Source organism: Anopheles funestus, chromosome 3RL, assembly GCF_943734845.2.
Source record: "Anopheles funestus chromosome 3RL, idAnoFuneDA-416_04, whole genome shotgun sequence".
In the NCBI taxonomy this organism is placed as follows: Eukaryota; Metazoa; Arthropoda; class Insecta; order Diptera; family Culicidae; genus Anopheles; species Anopheles funestus.
In genome coordinates this window covers 83,272,967-83,291,837 of record NC_064599.1, presented here as the reverse complement: position 1 = coordinate 83,291,837, position 18,871 = coordinate 83,272,967, and the positions used below count along the sequence as shown (strand labels likewise).

The following is an 18,871-nucleotide window of genomic DNA, read 5'->3' as shown; positions in this document are numbered from 1 at the left end:
GCGCGCGCGACTTTGTGTGTATATGTGTTTTAATGCACTTTTTCGTTTCAGTGCATCCGATACAGGAAATACGCGTCCGTTCACTGCAAGACGTCGAAGGTACGCTAAGGCGAGCATTATGGGAAAACGTGGACATTGGCGTGAATGCATCGGTTCTGTTCAAGAATTTAATACGATGGTTCGGTCATGTTCCGTTACTAATGGAACTGACCGTACTGGAGATAATGTCGCTGTTGCTCGAGGTATGGGTTATTTCGAGTGCCGATAGACCATGGCACCATACACAATAACGCACCCGTTTACTGTCTGATTCTTCTTTCTTCATCATTCCAACTAGAGTAAATACGGACAGGAAATAGTTACATTCTTCACCCCGATGAGAATCATAAAGGAGCTGAAAAAAATTCGTTACCTGATTGGGACCAACACCAAGTGCGAGGAGCTAGTGGAAAGCATCATGAAGCAGGTGGAGCGTTTAAAAACAGGTTCCTCTACCACGTCCAGCATAACCAGCTCGATCGATCTGGACAGTGTAGCTAACAGTGTGAGCAGTCTAAGGTTGGATACGAACGAGTTCCCCAATGATCACGGTGAATCAACCGAGAGTGAGAAAAGAAAACGAAAAGTTCTACATGCGTTTGCATCGCGATGGAAAGGTGACGATACGTTCTACACCGAATGCTGGGAGGTGCAGGACCCAAATGTGGTAGGGGTGCTGGAGCGCTTGAACGATTCCCTGTTCGATGAGGAAAATGATGAAAACTTTCAGCGCGCCCTGAACTACATCGTATCGTACACCAAAAACTACCCACCGGAATTTTTTCTGCAGCCTCCATACATTGGCCTATCCCTGTTGCAATTGATTCAGTCCGGACGTCTCAGTATAAGGAGAGGGTACGGAATGTTGCTCTACTTGGTGGAATCCTTCCGGAAGCGCATTCGACAACGGATGCTCACGGTCACGTACATCCCTGTGCAGGAAAAACGTGAACGGACGCAAATTACGTTAGGCGCGTTCGTGTACGAAATGTTTCGACAGTGCATCGATCAATTGAAGGAACTGTCTAGCGATATGGACAAGCTAGCGTCGAACATGATTCTGATAGTACTTAGCCAAACCACCACATTCCTTATGACGGAACATTTTTCCGATCAGCAAAAAATTCCTGCCCATCGGTTCGGGGAGCTGTGCGGTTCCCTCGGGTACCTGGCGAAGCACTATCGGCAGGAGTGGGAACTGGACTCGAAGAAATTGTTCACACGCACACGCTACCGCATTACGATGCAAATTTTGCTAGACTTTGTGCGATTGTGGCAAAAGGAACCGGAAGCAGAGGACGAAGCAGAGGAAGCTGGTGCTGGTGGACGTTCGGGTACCTTACACTATAAGTTTGTCGAGATCAAGCTAAGCTCTTCCGCTCACCGTAAAGCGCTGGAATTTTCGGACCGAATCTGGCGTGACGAATGTCTGATTGCGCTGTATGACTATCCGCTCAAGTACTCCTGTCCGGAAATGTATGAATATTTGTGTGCGCTGGTAGATAAAGAGAAAGCACCCCTGCTGGACATATTGCTGAACTTGAGTGACAATTTGTCACCTGCGGTGCAGCTGCTACGGGACACTTACATCAATGCCAGACTCTCCGATGAACATTTGCTTGTGATGGGTTCGGAGGCGATAAAAACGCTGTGTCTACATCGATCGATTGAATTGGTGCGGATTCTTCTAAAAACGATTGGAAAGTAAGACTGAAAGCAATGCAAAATTGTACTCTTCACAAATTGTTCCACTGTATAATGATGATGTTCTGTCTCCGATAATTGCAGTTGTTCCAGTTTCGTGACAGAAGATGAGCCTCTGTGGGACATTATTGAATCGATTACGGTGCGTTTGTTGGCGAACGAGGATGAAGAAATAAGGAGGTATGACTTATATATGGTTACGGTTTTAAGTATAAGGTCTCTTACTGTCCCAAATAACTCTGCTGAATGTATTTCTATGTAGCGAGGTTTACCAAATATGTGCGAACATGATGAAAGATTTCATTAGCCAGTTGGATGACAGCGCTATTCTCACGCGTCGCAGTCAGCTCTCCAATACGGGACCGAAATTACGCGCCATGGGTATTCCGCTTTCACTTCAAATCCTTACCGAAATTACATGTTTTGGATACAAAGACAGAAACAGCAAGGTAGCGTCCATCAAATGCTATTCTCTTTTCGGTAGCACGTTCTAAACGCATTCTCTTTTCCCACAGGTTCATCATTGTGCCGAAATGATGCTACTGTTTCTGTGCAACTCGAAAGCTTACCTTCAGGACAAATGGGTGGACGTGCAGGAGATTCTCCTGCCAATTGCACCACTTCTCCAGGCGGCCGCGGTAGGATTAGAGGAATCAAAACTGGGCAGAGTTGTTATCGGCATGTTTCATCCGGACTTTGGTTTACCGTGGCTCGATATACTGCAGGGAAATCTTCGTCTGCTGTTCCACGTGCATAGTTCCATACGCGAGGAAGCGCTCACGCGAGTACTTTTTTTGATAAGCTCGGTCGAACGGAGTGAGGAATTTGCGCCACGAATCGAACACATCAGCGATACTATCCCGAATAGCATCTGTATGCTGCAGGTTCCGTACGGTGCCGGTCGTCAGCAGATAACTAACGTGTACGATGTTAGTGCGGTGAAACCGCTGCTCGATGCACTGGAGCAGGAAAACGGTGATCCCGCATTGCGACGTAGCGCACTGACTCAGCTAAACGTGATGGCGGACGATCCGGTGCTGTGTGAGCTGATACACAACACTTCCGGTTGGGTGCTAGTAATGCAGGCGCTGAGCAGATCGTTGCTTGTGGAACCTCAGCTGGATTATTCGGATGCGGCCATTCCGGCAGTGGGCATACTGACTAAACTTTGCTTCGCGATCAAAACTTTCCGTCGATATCTCGGATCGAACACGACCGCGTGTCAACTGATTGTGCGGGCACTACTTGCTCATCATCACATTCCGGTATTTCGAATGGAGTGCTGCGCCTTGTTGTATCTACTGCTGTTCGCAGACTGTTCTACCGGAACTGAACCGCTGGTGTCATTGCCATATGTATGTGCAACTTCGGCATTTTCGATCCCGTTCATATGCCATTTCCATTGGAGCGTCAGTCCATTCCGTGAAGTGTTTGGGTCAAACAAACTGTTTAAAAGCATTATGACTAACACATATTCACCGAAAGACAACGATGAACGAAGGAGTACGCTCCAAAACAATGGTCTTGGACCCCTCGGGAAAGATGAAAATTTACCCTCTGGCTTTGCTGTCCAGGAATACGTAAAGCGGTACATTCGTTTTACGTTTGCCGAGCTATGGTTTGATGGGGTGGAAAAGATACTTAAAATAAACAACTCCAAGCGCGTCAGCAATGCATCGTCACTGGACGATCATGAGTGCCCGCTCGAGTACAAAGGCAACAAGACGGCGCTAGCGTTCAGTGCGGATATGCGCCTTACCAAGCAAGACATTCGCTGGCTAAAGATGGTGGACTTTCTATCCATCTTTCGGAAAAGCTTACGGCGACTTGGTTCAGCCAAAGCGCATACGGACGTATACATTGGTCTGGCTACGCTCGAGACTAATCTGATCTTTCCACTAAAAAACACCGTTTGCCAGCAGGATGTCATCATTAGCACGCTGAAGCGCTACATACACACACCACCGGTGACGGTGGCCGATCAGGAGATGCTGGTGGAGGTGTTCAACATAATCGGTATAATGCTGCATCTTGGCTTCTACATGATACGCGACTGGCTGTATACGGTGCTGGCGACCGAAGACAATTTCTTCATCCGTCTACTTCGCTCGGACGATTGCATTGAATCACTGTACCGCAAAAATGCAAACCTTCTGTGGGGACTGTTGCAGTTGTATGATGGTGCGAAGGGCTCAACAGCCACAGCTCCCGAACAAGCGAGTAAGGATGGAAAGCGGGAACTCACCGAGCGTATATCTAAACCCGTAGATCGAGCCACAATGTGCGAAAACTCGTGGGATGTGCGGGTGTTCAATACGGCACTGGAGCAGTTAGACGTGATGCTGAAGAAATGTGACGTTCCACGTATTGTGTCGCTTCTGGAAGTTCTCGAAACCATGTCGGCATTGCTGGACGACGTGCGTCGGATAGATATTACGGATGTCATACCGAAGCTGTTACTTTGCATTCGGTTCGTTGGATCAACGAACTTTACCGGTTCAGCAATCGTACGTTCGTGTCTTCTGGCGATCGCACATCTGCTAGAACGCTCTCCAGATGAAGTGGCCGGTTTCGAGTGGAAATCGAAGCATTTAAAAACCGTTTCGACGCAGTGTGGCAACAGCTGTACGCTTGTGCGTTCGTTTGCTTGGAATATACTGGCCAAAATTGCTCGCACTTTGCCCGGCGCAGCTGCAATCGTGAAGGAGTGCGCCTATCTTCCGGGTGGTATACACGCGAGCTGCGTTAGCACGATGTTAGACATGAAAGAAGCATGCTTGGTGAAGGAGTCTGCTGTTGGACTGTTGATAAACTTGTTGTCTCACAACACGGACAGAGAAGGACCGCTGCATTCGTCCGTCCTGCCGCTTGATGGAGCAGCAAGGCTACGACGGGCAGCTACCACCGCGACTAGTGCCTCCACGAACGGATCGGTGGATTTGATACTGGAATTGTTAACGAAGCAGCACTTCTTCGAAGAATCGGTCCGTTCGCTGGAAACCTATTCGTGCATGGAGTTCTTGCTGGACGATGACAATCAACAGCAAGACCCAGTTATATCAGCCGACATGGTGAAAGCGTATGCGGTACTATACCGCTGTCTGCTTGAGCTGGATCCGTTAGAATTCGGGCTGCCGATCGGCGAGAAAGGTTGCATCCAATGGTTGCTAGAATGCGTCGAACAGCAGGCAATGCTACCTAACCGAGCCGTATGTCTGATGGTAGCTGACGTGTGTCTACTGTTGCTGCGCTGCTTGGAAGAACCTACCCGGGATCCGCTGTGTTTGCTTCTGGCAGGCCATCAGAATTTTTTCGAAAGCATAATCTACATGCTTAACCCGTGGCTGTACGGGAAACTAACGCAACCCGTAATGGAGCAAACGTTATGCAGCATTATGCGACTCTTGTGCGCACTGGTAGTTACGCCGACCGGGAAACAGCAGATCCATCTTGAGTTTGACCATCAGAACGTTAAACCCATTGCGAAAATGATAGAGAATGGAATACTTTACAAATCAAAAGGTAAGCAATGTGCCAGGTACGCGTTTGATAGTGTTTTAATGCGTATCATTTCGGTTCTTTTCAGGGTTTCAAATCATGTGCTTAAAATTCCTTAGCCTGATGTTTCATACATCGGAACCGATTGCATCTCCCACCGGAGAGTATCCATCTTTTCTGGTTCAGTTCGACACCATGGATATGCTCGCCGAGGGTCCGGAAACAGCAAAGTCTTCGTCGCAAATGTTCCTAGACGAGGAATACTCCGAGGTGGAAGACGACACAGAAAACACCAACCCTAACCGTCCGATGTCAAACGCAGGAACAGAGAAGCGATTGAAAACGACTGAATCGAAGGACAGCACACTGCGCAGCGGCTCGGCACTGATATTCAAGGCGTTGTTGCACCGTTTTGAATCGACCTGCAATCGACAACAGCTTGAAACTGGAGCCATTACCAGCACCAACTATAAACGAACCGTTTTCTCAACACTACAATCCATGCTGCACTTTTCCGGCGAGGCATGTCGGGTCGCACGGGAACGCAATCTGCTGGCGATCATTCTCGATTGGTTCGATGCCATCTACGAGGGACTGATCGGACGGTTGTCCTACCCGGAATTTGTGCGAAAGCATGGAGACGTAAAAAAGTTGTCCATTCTGACGGAACTGAAGGAGCTGGCCAGCTTACTGGGCACGTGGTTCAGTGTGCCGGGGGAGCCACTCCTGCTACACATGGAACAGATCGACCGATTGTGCCAAACCGTACTGCAATATTGGCCGTGGTTTAGCAACCACGCTGTGCTACACCTAGAGTTCCTGCAGGTGTTAGCTTTCCTTACGGAAAGTCACATAATCGTTTGTAAAGCGCTCGCATCAACATTTCCGGGTTATCCACACAGTATCATGAAACTGTTGATCGTAACCGCCACCACCGAGACGGCAAAAGTGAAGGGTCCGAAGTACGATCTCCAATTGCTGCGGGTGTCGTTGCGAGTGCTGAAGAATTGTTGCTGCTGTCATGAGGGGCGCAGCATGATCGGCAAGCTGAATGTGTTCGACAACATTAGCAAGTTGCATCCGAGCGTAACGAAGCTGCAAAAGCCGTGGATTGAGGTAACGCACATATGGCTAGAATTTTGGGAGGTATACACGCGCTACGTTGATGTCAGCGAAGTGAGGTAAGTGGTACCTGTGATGATCATGATCAAACACGATCTGCATTGGAAGCATTACAATTGTTAATTCTATTTACACAGGCATTTGACGGTGTTGGGAGCATTGACACGCAAATCCGATCTTGAGATACGGCTGCTTGCGATGGCCATCGTGCGGAATCTTACTTTCGTGCCAGCAAACAGACCAGCGCTGTTAGCCTCATCGGACTACATGTTTATCTTGACCAACGCATTACAACGCACATCCTGCCGGGGTGAGGTGCTGATGGCCGCCGTAACGGTGTGGAAAATGATTGCCAACAATCAGCGAGGCAAGGCAGCGATCAAAAGCAGTCCTTTGGTACGGTTGATAGAGGGCCAGGTAAAACACTACTCCATGACACCGGAAGGCAACGATCAAAACGAACTATGGAATGTATTGATGACTGTGTATCATATATTGAAAGCGTAATAGTACACCTACGGGCGCGCATCCTAGCGGTCGACGAAATAAGAGTGAGAAAGCCATAGCACAAATAAACAAAAACTCTTAGCAGAGTAGAAGCAGCAGCGACAGCAGATGTCCGTAAGAAGTTTAAGTTTTTAACAAAACTGACAACTGCGGGCATGAAACAAGTGTCTTCTTTTACAAGGCGTACAGTTGAAACTGAAGTTTGTAACTTAAAAACAAGAGCCATTGATATGAGAGTGCACTATAGTGCAGTATAGGTTTCATTTGAGTAGTGAGGCAATAAGTTTAACATGATGTTATGTGGTGAGTTGATAAGGATGCCGTGAATGGAATAGAACAAAATCGAACGTATCTACAGTTTACAGAAATCAAAACACTCAAGGTTAGAATCCAGTTTTCTCTTTATTAGTATTTCGATAATTCGATCGACCATTACGCTAGTGAACTTTGCATTACAGATTAGTCTTGCCTCGTGTACGCTGTATCGACGTAACAGATGCAGCGATCAATGGTGTTTTCCAACGAACTGGGGCTGTGGTTAAGTACGCTCCTGGGAAAGAGACTGCAAGACTGAAAAGGTTTTGGTGACCTTCATGAATTAACTACAGTCTCCAAGCAATGATACCGGCAAGAATGAAGGTGAGCAAGAAGTTAACCGTAATAATGGCTGCCCGGCCACCGCTACCACCCGGTGCGATCGTAGTTGACGGTGCCGCATTCTGGCAGTCCTCGATATTTTCGAACAGCCGGATGTAGTTTTTCACGGACGTACCCAACTCGGTATGCTGTGGTGAAACCAGCCCCAGAGCAGAATCCTCAAACAGCAAATTGCGCTGTCCGGCGAAAATGTTATACATCCGAAAGTCGGGATCGTTCTGCAGATACACATCGAGCGAGGTCAGTACGTGCACGAGGTTATCCGATTGTTCCCACTGACGTCGCACAACGATCTCTCCATCAACGATCGTGGTCAGGTAGCATTCCTCGTCCACATTAAAGCCCGTGTATGCGGCCAGCGTCCCGTTTCGGCACAGTACGCGATAATCGCTCCCATTCATACCAAGGAATTGTGCGTGATCGGCCAGATTTTGAGCTTCGATGATCGCCACCTCTCCAGCCTCTTGCAGACAACGTAACGCACCGCGCGTACCGTAGTATCGATTTGCTTCGGATGCAGCGCACAGTAAGTTTCTATCGACCGCTACAGCGATGCTGTCACTACTGCGAAGGGCCGGATCTATTCCCTCGACCAGTTCTTCCTCGGGGGCATCTTCGATCGGCCAGTCCGTGTTCACATCATCATCACTACCAGCGAGCTCGCGCGGTGTAGGTGTATCGCCGTAACGACACAGAGCACAAAGATTTTCGGCGTTTTCCCCGGTAGGATCGTGCATGTCGTCACGCGATCCTGGTGCACAGGATTCGGAGAAGAACTCGCTCATCAGATGGCCGTAGTCGCACTCGTTACGATCAAATATTCCTCGCGATCGGCCAACATTTACGAACGCGATGGAAGCTGCAGGGAAATCAGAAATCAGTTTTTTTATGTAGATCCCTAAAGCGAACGTGTGCACACATACGTACACAGGCGGCAGAAACACTTACCAATTCCACCAAACTCCGGGAAGCAAGCCTTTGCGTTGCGCAACTTCTCGAACCGATCGTGCCCTTTGCCCTCGTGCACGAGCACTAGCACGGTGGAATATTTTTCCTTTTCCGTCTCTTGATACAGTGCCGCTGCCAAATTGGACTGACGAGCCAGATAACCGTAGTTGGAATCGATACCGGCAAAGTCGGCCCGATCGGCCGCAATTTCCCGCAAGCAGTTGATACGGTTCGTCGTAGGATTGTTACACTGCAACAGCGGATACACTCCGGTGGTTAGACCTGCCTTCGATAGTACGGTGCATTTGTCCTGCTCCTCCAAAGATGTCGTACACCAGCGTGCCGTCATTTGACAAATATCGGACACGATCGGTGTTGGCCGGTGTGGAAAGAAGTAGTCCGAGGGTGACTGAATCGAAGAAGCGGCAGCGATCTTGTCCGTGTTGTGTCGCGTCAAAATATCGATAATGGCCGTTTCCCATGGGGTGCTCGTGGTGAGCGAATTGCGTAACCACACGTCCAGGCGGGCCGCAATTTGAACTGCTTTCGTTGCGGACGCCATGACGGTTGGCCAGGGTTGAGCTAACCACGTGCAGGCCGGTCCGTTGACAGGTTGCAGAGTGCCGTCCTGGCAGAGATAGGAGAAATCGTTCGAAATGGAACTACGGTCGGTGAAGAAACGCTGAATCTCGAGAACAGATGCGTAAACCACATCACCATCCCGTTCCAGACACTGCAGTGCGGACTGTTGCCCATTGTTAAGGCCTTCGTACGAGCAGGAGGACGCATTCGGACAGAGCGAGCAGAGATTCGAGTATTTTTCTTCTGCAAGTAGGAAAAAGGAACGTGCGATAAGCCAAAGTTTTGAAACACGAAAGGGCTAACAAGGCCTTATTACTTAAATCTGAATCCTCCTTAGGTATCTGCGACCATACACCTGGACGGCAAGCGGCACCGAAAAAGTTCGACAAAGCCGCCGTTTCAATCTCGGCCACGGTATGGAAGTCTTCACACTTGGCCGGTGCAACCAGCCGCTCGAACTGCTTCAACACTCGTTCGGTCCAGCGATGCGTACGGCTGTAATGGAATCCCGGATGACAGTAGCGCAGTCCGCGTAATCCATTGAGTCCTCCCGTGTGGGTGCTGCGCACGACGACCGCCGTCTGGAAGTCAACCGACTCGCGGATTCTTTCGCTACTCCGTAGCTCCTTGATGACGGTGAGTCCTTCCCAGGCAAGGCTAGCGGTAAGTAGCACACTTTCCGCACTAAATACACCAAAGTCCGCTGTACCGTTACGAATGCGCTGGGCACATTCGACACTGTCCTGTACGTGTACGCATACCACCTCCGATGCACCACGCTGCAGCTGCTCACATTCTGCAGTGTAGCGTGCAATGGCACACACGCGCTCTGTGTTAAAAGACGGTAGTTGAGATGTTAGCCAAAGGGGTTTGGATTATAATTTCAAGCACAAGCTTCCTTAAGCACAACATAAATGATGAAAATTGATGTCACTTAGCCCAGCGATTCGTATCTTATCTATCGAATTGACGAAACAGTTAAAGGGAAAGGAAGTTGTATGTAGTATAACTTCAACGTTACAACTGCGTTCTCGATTGATATTATTTGGAAATTTGTTTTCTTTTGAACCACGCGTAAAGGTATAGGGGATTGAGTTTAAGCTCTATATTGATCGCCATGTTGTTTCGCCCGTACAGTGCTATGTTTGCTCAGGTTATCATCGATATCGTGGAGCAACTTGCTGATAAGAGACTAGCGCTCACTGCAGTGAATGAAGTTTGTATGGGCCTTTTTTTGGTAGTACAATTTTACTACAAGATTCCATGTTTCTAATTCTTATGCTACACTCGACCAGGACGGCATCAGTTGTGGTATTAGATTCAACCAATACAACCGGAAGTTGTAAAGTAAACTTGGGGATAAAGCAAACTTTAAGATCAGTTTAACTACAAGTTGAAGCATGCTTCATGACATATTTTAAAAGCATGACCTCACCTTTTCACGCAAACCATGATTGACAGTAGATAATACGATAAGCTTTTTAACATACTCTGCATCAGACCAATTCATGCCATTCTAATTCCCGGTATCCATTGTCTGTTCAGAACTGTTTCATATACGTAAGATAGCCAACGCAGATAAAACGTTGGGTTTATCTAAATTGTAAAACATGGCCCCTCCTTTTCAAGTAAGAGTAAGAGACAAGTACAAGAGATGATTTTTAGTACACACGAATTTGCCAACATGGGTGTAACATTCTGGCTCATCCGGTCAAATTACTGCGGCCAAATAATGTTTTCACTAGATAGCAAGATAATGGATAAAGAGTTAGCTTGCCTGGGGTGGGCTAACACTTGGAGCAGAACTTTGGCAACATGGTTGCTGGTCTTGCGACCTTCAGAGGTGTAAAATAAATCATTGTAGCATTAAAACGCACCCATGTAAGATAGGCACCAACTGACGGAAAGGTATAAAAGTGCGCGTTTTGATAAGCCTAGCGGGATGGAATTGATAGGGAGTAGAGCGTGTTTTTGAAGAGGCTAAAGTAGAGATTTTTTCCCTTGCTAGATTATTTTTTTCCATTAGCGAATTGTAAAGTGTTTCATTTAGGTAATTCGTATCCGCACCTTTGCTTAAAATGGCACATGGTACAGCACTTGCTAGACACGTCATGTGTGTGATAACCTTTTGATGTGAACATGACACAGTTTTGTTAGACAAGCAAAAGCATCGCTAAGCTAAGGAACCCCGCCAGAAGGATTAGCTGTACTGTTTAATGGTAGCGGTTAGTCTGTCACCTTCACTTGCGTATCACATGACACACGTCCAACGCCGTATGGCCTACATACCTGGCTGCTGCCCACTGGCAAAGTCACCAAAGGCTACCAAGAGCAATAATACTGTAAAGCTCCAAAGCTGAATCATGGCTGTTGATCGCTTGTCGAATGGATTATACACTAAATGCACTTCACTGGGACAACACTGAACGGGATGTGATTACATCCAGCGCATTACGACGTACCACGAGAAAACACGCGAATCCGCCGCAAAGTATCCGTTGAAACTGAACCCGTTGAATCGATGGTGATGTTTCCGTTACGCCCAACTTGCAGCTTACAATTGTACCTTATCATCGCTAAAAAAAACGATACACGATACTCCCAAAGTACACTTCGTTCTCACATACACAGCGAGACAGTTTGCTGATAAGATAAATGTTCGCATAAAATCGTTCCAGATAGTAGCTTGATTATTCAACATTAGACGAGCGATACTGCCGGATTGTACGGGTTGTGTGCGAGACCGGAATTGCTTTGGGGCAAGAATAGACACCGCCGAGCGTTGGGTTCGATATCAACGGTAGGTGGTTTCACCTGATTACCTGCAGGATGGATGATTCAGATAGATAGAGAATAGGGCTGTTCGTAAGAAAATTACCGAGAAATCAAATTTAATACACTTTACAATGCTTCATATTGACATTGGGAGGAAGTTAAAGGTGCGTCCATATTTGTATTACTCACGTATTGTAGCGTGGAACCGCTTTCGGCGTGAAGTGAACGTTAAGTTAACTTTTGAAGTAAAGTTAACATTTGCTTGCAATTGCTTCAATGCACCGATCGAGTCGAGTGTGACAATATTTAACTTATATTAAGTCCATTTTGAAACTGTTTGTATAGAACTCACTTTTAACGACGATTTTTGATGGGTTTCTATTAGAGAAATGGACCGCATTGTTGCTTTATATCTCCGCGTTATTCTTCAAACATCCTTTTTATAACGGCTTTGGGACTATCTGCATGCTTTCAACGTGGATTACAGAAAGCAGCATAATTGAGATGCTTTCTGCAGCATAGAGTGTCTGACAGAGTCTTTATGACTAAAATTTCATTTTCCAGCATGATAATCGAACAGAAACACATTTTAATCGCATAACTTTCTAAGTTGCAATTTTTAAATGGTACGTAAAACAATTGATGTAGTACCCCTGACAACCGAACGTGCACGTGGTCGATGATGGCCGTTCGGCTGTCATCGCGGTTGTTTGGCGCGCGAACTCATATCAGCGCGGGATAAGAAACGAACGACATCTACACGTGTTTACTAAACAAGCCGACAGCGTACAAGCAGGCGCTTGCGCATAATTTTCCCGCGCTCGGAAAATACGCTTCATTGATGCAGCGGTTGCAGAGGCTGGCAGTGCTCTTCGTGTGCTTTGTTGGAAGCGAACTAGCCCTAACGACACACGCCGCGTGGGGTTTCGTACGACAAGATGCTGGCGCGCACACTGCTATGTGTCTGGGCGGTGTTTTTTTAAATTTTCTTACAGGCGCAAGTCAACCCAACGCTACGTATTGAGCGTGCAGCACCGTCAGTAGCCTTTGTACCGGGTACGGTGTTGGATTGATCTGTTCCGTTCTCCGGGTCAGTAGTAACTTCCGACTTTCGAACGTTGTCGATCGGAAGTATTACGCGAAATTTATGTAAAAAGGACCAGTTATCGTGCGAATGAATTTATGGAGGCCATCATAAAGAAAATTTTAATCAGCGGTGTATCAAATCAGATGCTTCTTTCGGCTGGATTTTTGTGATCAAATTATTTTCAAATTATGCTCATCTGATAAGTGCACAAATCAATCAGTGATGCTGTAATGAGCTGGAAAGGCTGGTGTGAAAAAAACGCTTCATTCTCCATCAACACTAGCTTTCTGAAAAGCAATAAAACGGTGTGACGTCTGGGTATTCTATAGCTTTAGTCCCACTCAGTTGCCGTAACATTCTACCAGGTTTACACCATCCGAAAGCAAAACAAGAGATATTTTACCAAAGGAAAAAAAGGTTAATGGGTAATCGAATCGGGTGAAATCTACGTCACTCATCGCATAAATTCCGGACCCATGCCATAGAATGCTAAATGTCCGAATACACTAAACCGTGCAGCCTTCGATAGAAGAGGAATTGATGAATTTAATTTTACCCCCGAAAGCTGTTTACCTTTTCGGTTTTACGAGTGAAAGTGTTTGCTTCCTGCTGCAATGTGTGTCTGTGTCGAGTGTTGGGAAAAATCGGAGATGTGAAACAAACGGAAGTTCGGGAAGCATATGTTTCGGAATGGTCGGGTTCGCTAGAATAAACTGTTAGAAGTAATAGAAGGAGTTTTTTTTTAATTTTGTTTCTTCTCTTTTCAAAGCCAACCGCAATGTTTTCCACATTTTTTTGCATGCAATTTAATTTTTTTTTGCTCGTTCCTTTTAACAGATTGCTGGAAAGATTATTAATTCGTTAAAAATAGTACCAGCACCGACTGGAACTGTGCTTCGTGAAAGTGTAAGTGTTGTGCAAATATTGTTTTTGTGGTGAGCAGTAGAAGAAGAAAAAACGTACATGGTTTAATGCCAGCAAGTGATTGCGTTTCGTTCAGTGTTCAGTGTGATCCGGTTGAAGGAGTGGTTTTTAGAGAAAAAAAAAATAATAAGATCGTAGTGTGGTGCTATTCGCTTATTTCAATACAACGATCGGTTCAACGGGCGCTGGATTAGGTGAGCAACCAAACCGAAGGTAAGTGAATAGGAAAAGTTTTTTTTCTCCCCAGTTTCGTTCAATTATAATTCACACCGCACATGTGAAAATTCATTAAAAGTTGCGTTCATATTTTGTTTTTCACCGTTCAACCTCAAATTTAACTCTCTGACATCTCTTCAAGATGCGTAAACAGCTGTAAAGCATCTAATAAAACTTTGTTGGCGTAGAAAAAAAATAATAACCACACGATAAGAATGAAAGTGTTAGCGTAAGCTTGTTGAAAATTTCCCTTGAATTAGAATCACTTGATGCAAAGTTGGTTGCGAAATGAAACAAAACACTTTCCCAAAGAGCTTCTTATTGTTTCCTTTATCTTTCTTGATTTTGTTTTGACTGCCGCAGTCAAGTTCATCGGATTCTGGTTAATTTGAAGTTTGCTGATTGTGTTCTATTCTGTTTAATTATTACACCACTTCGGGGAACTTTTATTATGTAAATCTTTGCACATTATCACAACAACCCATTGAGTACTGCGCGTACAATGGAGGGAAAAAGTTGAAACAAAGCTTAACAAAGCGTGACAAACGAGTACGCGTCCGCTAAACAGGAAGATGGATTTTATGTAAGATTATGTCTTGATGCACATAAAAAATTGTTTTACAACTAATTCCACATTTAATTTGGCAATCTTTGGAATTCTTAGTAATTATTTACTTTGTTGAATAACGAAAATAATGAGACTTATTTTCAACTTATTAAAAAAAATTCATCACTCCTATGTTAAAAGGGAAAAGTAGCACCAAGAAAAATGTTACTCGAAGAAACATTGCAATCTTAAACAGCTGAAGGAAAAGTTTTCCAAAAGCAATAAAATAATTTTCTTGCCCTCGATTTTCAAAACACAAATAAGTAATACACCCTACCGAGAGTATTCCTTCGGGAACGATTAATGGGTCGTTATCTGCAAATGATTATGATCTCTAACGTGCCCCAATGTCTATGAGTGTGATTCATTTTTATCAAACGTTGATACTGCGGCAGAAAACAATCTAGAGTCAAAATATTTACATTCTGTTTTCTACACGACATTAATATCAGTGTCATAGGTGTGGTTTGCCAGACCATTCAATAATGGTGTTTGAAAAATTTGCCTACGAGAAAAACAGACGACAGGACGGCATCTCTAGATGACATTGGTACCCACTGCCCACTTGTTTTTCCCGTGAAGCAGAAGGATGCTATTTATAACGATCGTACTGTAGAAGAATATTTAACCGATGGATTCGAGATTCCACAAAAAAGACAAAAATCAAACTGAAAAAAAAACATCCCGGACAATTTCATTGTGACATTGAAACCTACGAATTGTTTTGTTAGGTTAGGCGCCCTCCGTATACGCCACATAGCGTTTTCCACTTCGAGAAGGTGTGTGGAATGATAAATTGGTCCTACTGTTCTCCGGTTCGGGTTCGGGGGGTGAAACAATTTGACAAAGAAAAATGAAGCAAAATCACAAATCGTGTTGTTGTTGTTTTTTTTTTATTTCGGCAATAAGAGGTCACGTTCGGATCTGATGCCCTTTTCGGTGCGTGCTAACCTCAAAAATGGTTTACGCAAAAGGGTGGCGTTACCCGTTAAAACCGGGCTGCAGTAGAAAGTGAACGTAAAGTGATCCTTTTTGGAAGGGCAGATGTGATACGAATGAAATTTAATATGAAATTTTTGGTCTGTTGTAGGTTGGAAAATTGTTGAAGCGTTCATCGCTTTCATCGTCTACGTTCAGGGGCAGCTTAGTGACTATATGTTGTAGTGGAGCTTTCTAACTCATTTACAACTTTAATATTAATCAGTGTACATCATTATTGTTTGTTCTGATGTTCAAAGAGCTTCCACCAATGAAATGATAACTTTCATTGGCTGTAGAAATAAGCAGTTTGCAATTTTAAATCCTCTGTCACTGGCACCGACACTACTTCAATGTGTTTGCCGCTTTTTTTTCTGTACTAGCAAGTCGCATAAGAGATACATTTAATGATGGATGCTTCCCGATCCGTCGTATTATAGTTTAAAAAATTCCAAGAGTTTTCTACGTTTGCAACTTACCCATCCAAAAGCATATCAATTTGTGATGCCCTGCAGTGTAGCGAGTTAAGTATATTACTCTGCTGAAGTACTAATCATAGTTCGGTTTTCCTCCTCTTTCGTTTCCCTGAAATATTTTGACGTCAAAGTTATCATCGGTCGCAAGCTTACATGTGCAACGACGGTTTTGTATTGTTCTCCTTTGTTTTACGACCACAAATCTCGGCACGAAAAGATGAAACTGGTCACGCAGTCAATGCGATGCCGGTGCAGCTAGCCTGTGGCTCCACTGTCGGTCAAAAGTTATGGGCTTGGGCGTTGGCTATTCTTTTATGGAATATCAAATCATTGATATTGAAGGAGATTGATTGGAAGTGCTGATCCTTTAGTGGCGGATCACAAGTTCACTTGTGATTGAGTTGGAATGTGCCGTTGTATATCCGTACCACAGTTTTATTCCCACTAAGCTTGACTTTATGAACCATTTTTGCGAGTGCTTTTTTACAATTTTTTTTTACCAACCAGGGTACAACAAAAGAAATTGTGTGTATGCACTTTCTTTCATAAAATCAAGATCTGGCCGATTGATAGGCGCTGTACTGGGAATGGCCAAAAAAAGAAAAACTCCCGCCGCTTGATGCGAAAATCCATAAAACGATTTTGATTGACACACCCCTCCGGAACCGGGATCATACTAAATTTGTTTGACGATGGCTTAGGCCTTCCAAAAAAAAAAAACCAGAAAAAAGTGTGCCCAGAATGAAGCGATCGAATCGATCTAGATGTGCGCGAGAGTGACGCTCTGGGAAAAGCTTTTTATGGCCCTTTTGGAGCGCGAATGGGTCTTAACAGGCTTACGGGGAGAAAAATATGTTAGTTAGAAATGTGATTACTTTCACGCTGTAGATTGTAGCACTTCTATCGAAATATTTTAGGTTATTTTCGAGAGTTCTAAACTGAGTACATAGGGCATTTAATAATTGTTTAAACATCTAACTGTTAGGTTAATAATAAGTATGAAAAGCTATAAAATAACCAACTCAAACAGCATCAATAAAGTGGTAGCTACATTTGTCCGGCATTTACACACTTCACATTAACATTGTTTGTCAACATTCAAGTATCAAAATTTTATGATCGCAATGCAAATTTAACATGATGAGTTATTTTGGTACGGTTTATCTGCAAGTGTGTTGGCAGCATTTATATTTAATCAAAATAAGTGCCCTCAACGGTTACGTTTTGATGTTTTTGAACCACAATTTGATGGTTTGATGGAATGTAATGTAATGAGATGGTTTTCGATGTCCCATTTTATCGATCTGATAACCTTTCACTGTGACACAATAAACGGTTAATCGTATACAAAAATTTACGAAGAAAAGGGACATACGCGTGACATCCTGTTCCAACAAACTGTTCTATCAGAATCGTCTCATAGGGAATAAGCCATGGCAATAGCCCTGTGAAATAAAATACATTTGTTGCGGGCTGTGCTAAAGGCTATTGAACGTGTCCTTAACGAACAATTTTGTGGAAGCTGTGTTGTGTTTTTTTTCACATACCAACTTATCTGATATGCACTACCACATCACAAAAAGATTGTTATCAATTTGGATTTGATTTTCCTCCATTTTGTACTCCACACATCAAACGCCTAAAATTATGCAAATTGTATGAAAAATTGTCTTCTTACGGCATTATTTGGCTTTGCTTTGGCTTAAACAATGACATCGTATTGGTATTGTCCTGCTAATTTAATTTTGAACATCCCCTTTCTTTTATCGACACCAAACACGTATTGAAAGATAAAGAAGACTGTTAAAGATCGTTACCAACCGGTGCGTTAAAATCACATTTTAAAAGCCTCAACAACATTAATTATTGTTAAAATTAAAACCCAAAGTGTTACTTTACACCCGAGTAGACTAATTAAGTGGAAATTAGGGTTTAATTAAAAATGGTCAATTACGCAATGGGAAAAAGTTAACAACACTGTGATTGAAATTGTATACCCAAGTGTAAGAAAGGATGGGAAATGGATCGATTTTAACTTCCAACTTGCCGATAGTTAAATGGGACCGATGATAAAACACCGAGTTTTGGTCTTGGTAGTGCCAATGAATGGCGTGCGATTGAAATGAGTAAATCTAAAAGTTTATCTTCACATTTAAAAATAGAAAAAGAATGCTTCAAAAATGTGTCATAGATCCGTTTGCTGGTAGGGGTTTGACCCAGCTCTAATCCCGACATGAGAACAAGTGAACCTTTATAAGATTGTTTTTTTTTTATTTGCTTCATCCTACACTCTCATGCTGAGTTGGGTCGACTTTTTTGGGTGTAATGTGTATTAACACGTGCCCCACCCAAAAAGGTAAGGTTGTTTGATTACACCTGAAAGATATTGAGTCCGTCAGTGACAGGCGACCTGAAGGTTGTTTCGATGCATTGAATAGAGAGCGTGTAGAACATAATGTAAAAAACGTAAGACCTGATTACTTTCCGACTGCGTGGCTAACCTCAAGTGGTAAGTGTAACAAAATACCGAAACCGTGAACGCAATGCGGACACCCCGGCCCCGGTGTATGCCGCTAATGTTGTCACTAAATTCAAAAGATTTTCCTCTTGAACGCAACATCGTGCTACGTTGCTTTCCCGCTCTTTGTTCCGTTTAAATGAAAGAATGTCTTCGTTGAGAAGCGGTTGTACATTAAGGCAAGGAAAAAAGTTCCGCGTAATTTTTTGCCCATGAACAACGGTCGAGCCTTC

The 18,871-nt window shown here is 44.4% G+C and overlaps 3 protein-coding genes across 4 annotated transcripts in view; 2 read left to right on the top strand and 1 right to left on the bottom strand.

Annotated features, from left to right (window-relative positions):
• LOC125767467 (uncharacterized) overlaps window positions 1-7,251 on the top strand; it is a 35,066-nt gene extending 27,815 nt beyond the window's left edge. For both annotated transcript variants that reach the window (XM_049434072.1, XM_049434071.1), the window contains exons 3-9: window positions 52-242; window positions 338-1,743; window positions 1,828-1,923; window positions 2,006-2,192; window positions 2,259-5,265; window positions 5,330-6,422; window positions 6,501-7,251. In XM_049434072.1, the coding sequence (XP_049290029.1) occupies window positions 52-242; window positions 338-1,743; window positions 1,828-1,923; window positions 2,006-2,192; window positions 2,259-5,265; window positions 5,330-6,422; window positions 6,501-6,870 (6,350 nt within the window). In that variant the 3' untranslated portion in view covers window positions 6,871-7,251. The remainder of the gene's footprint in view (window positions 1-51; window positions 243-337; window positions 1,744-1,827; window positions 1,924-2,005; window positions 2,193-2,258; window positions 5,266-5,329; window positions 6,423-6,500) is intronic.
• Window positions 7,252-7,253: 2 nt separating this feature from the next.
• Window positions 7,254-11,601, bottom strand: LOC125767475 (transferrin-like). The gene is made up of 4 exons (XM_049434081.1): window positions 11,347-11,601; window positions 9,374-9,886; window positions 8,476-9,300; window positions 7,254-8,386 (listed from the first exon to the last, which is right to left on the bottom strand). Exons 1-4 carry the CDS (start codon window positions 11,420-11,422, stop codon window positions 7,473-7,475), a joined length of 2,328 nt encoding a protein of 775 aa, XP_049290038.1. The 5' UTR covers window positions 11,423-11,601; the 3' UTR covers window positions 7,254-7,472.
• Window positions 11,602-11,844: 243 nt separating this feature from the next.
• The window catches only part of LOC125767489 (neuropeptide CCHamide-1 receptor-like), a 60,878-nt gene continuing 53,851 nt past the window's right edge, over window positions 11,845-18,871 (top strand). Inside the window, exons 1-2 of the mRNA XM_049434111.1 lie at window positions 11,845-12,922; window positions 13,757-14,056. The gene's annotated coding sequence lies outside the window, so the exon portion shown is untranslated. The remainder of the gene's footprint in view (window positions 12,923-13,756; window positions 14,057-18,871) is intronic.

What these genes read in the sequence shown, in the direction of transcription:
- LOC125767475 (XM_049434081.1), bottom strand. Translation starts at nt 11,422, where the DNA reads ATGATTCAGCTTTGGAGCTTTACAGTATTATTGCTCTTGGTAGCCTTT. An exon ending in TGCCAGTGGGCAGCAGCCAG is followed by an intron (nt 9,887 to 11,346) that starts GTATGTAGGCCA and finishes CTTTTAACACAG; the next exon opens with AGCGCGTGTGTGCCATTGCA. An exon ending in CCCGGAGTTTGGTGGAATTG is followed by an intron (nt 8,387 to 8,475) that starts GTAAGTGTTTCT and finishes ATTTCCCTGCAG; the next exon opens with CTTCCATCGCGTTCGTAAAT.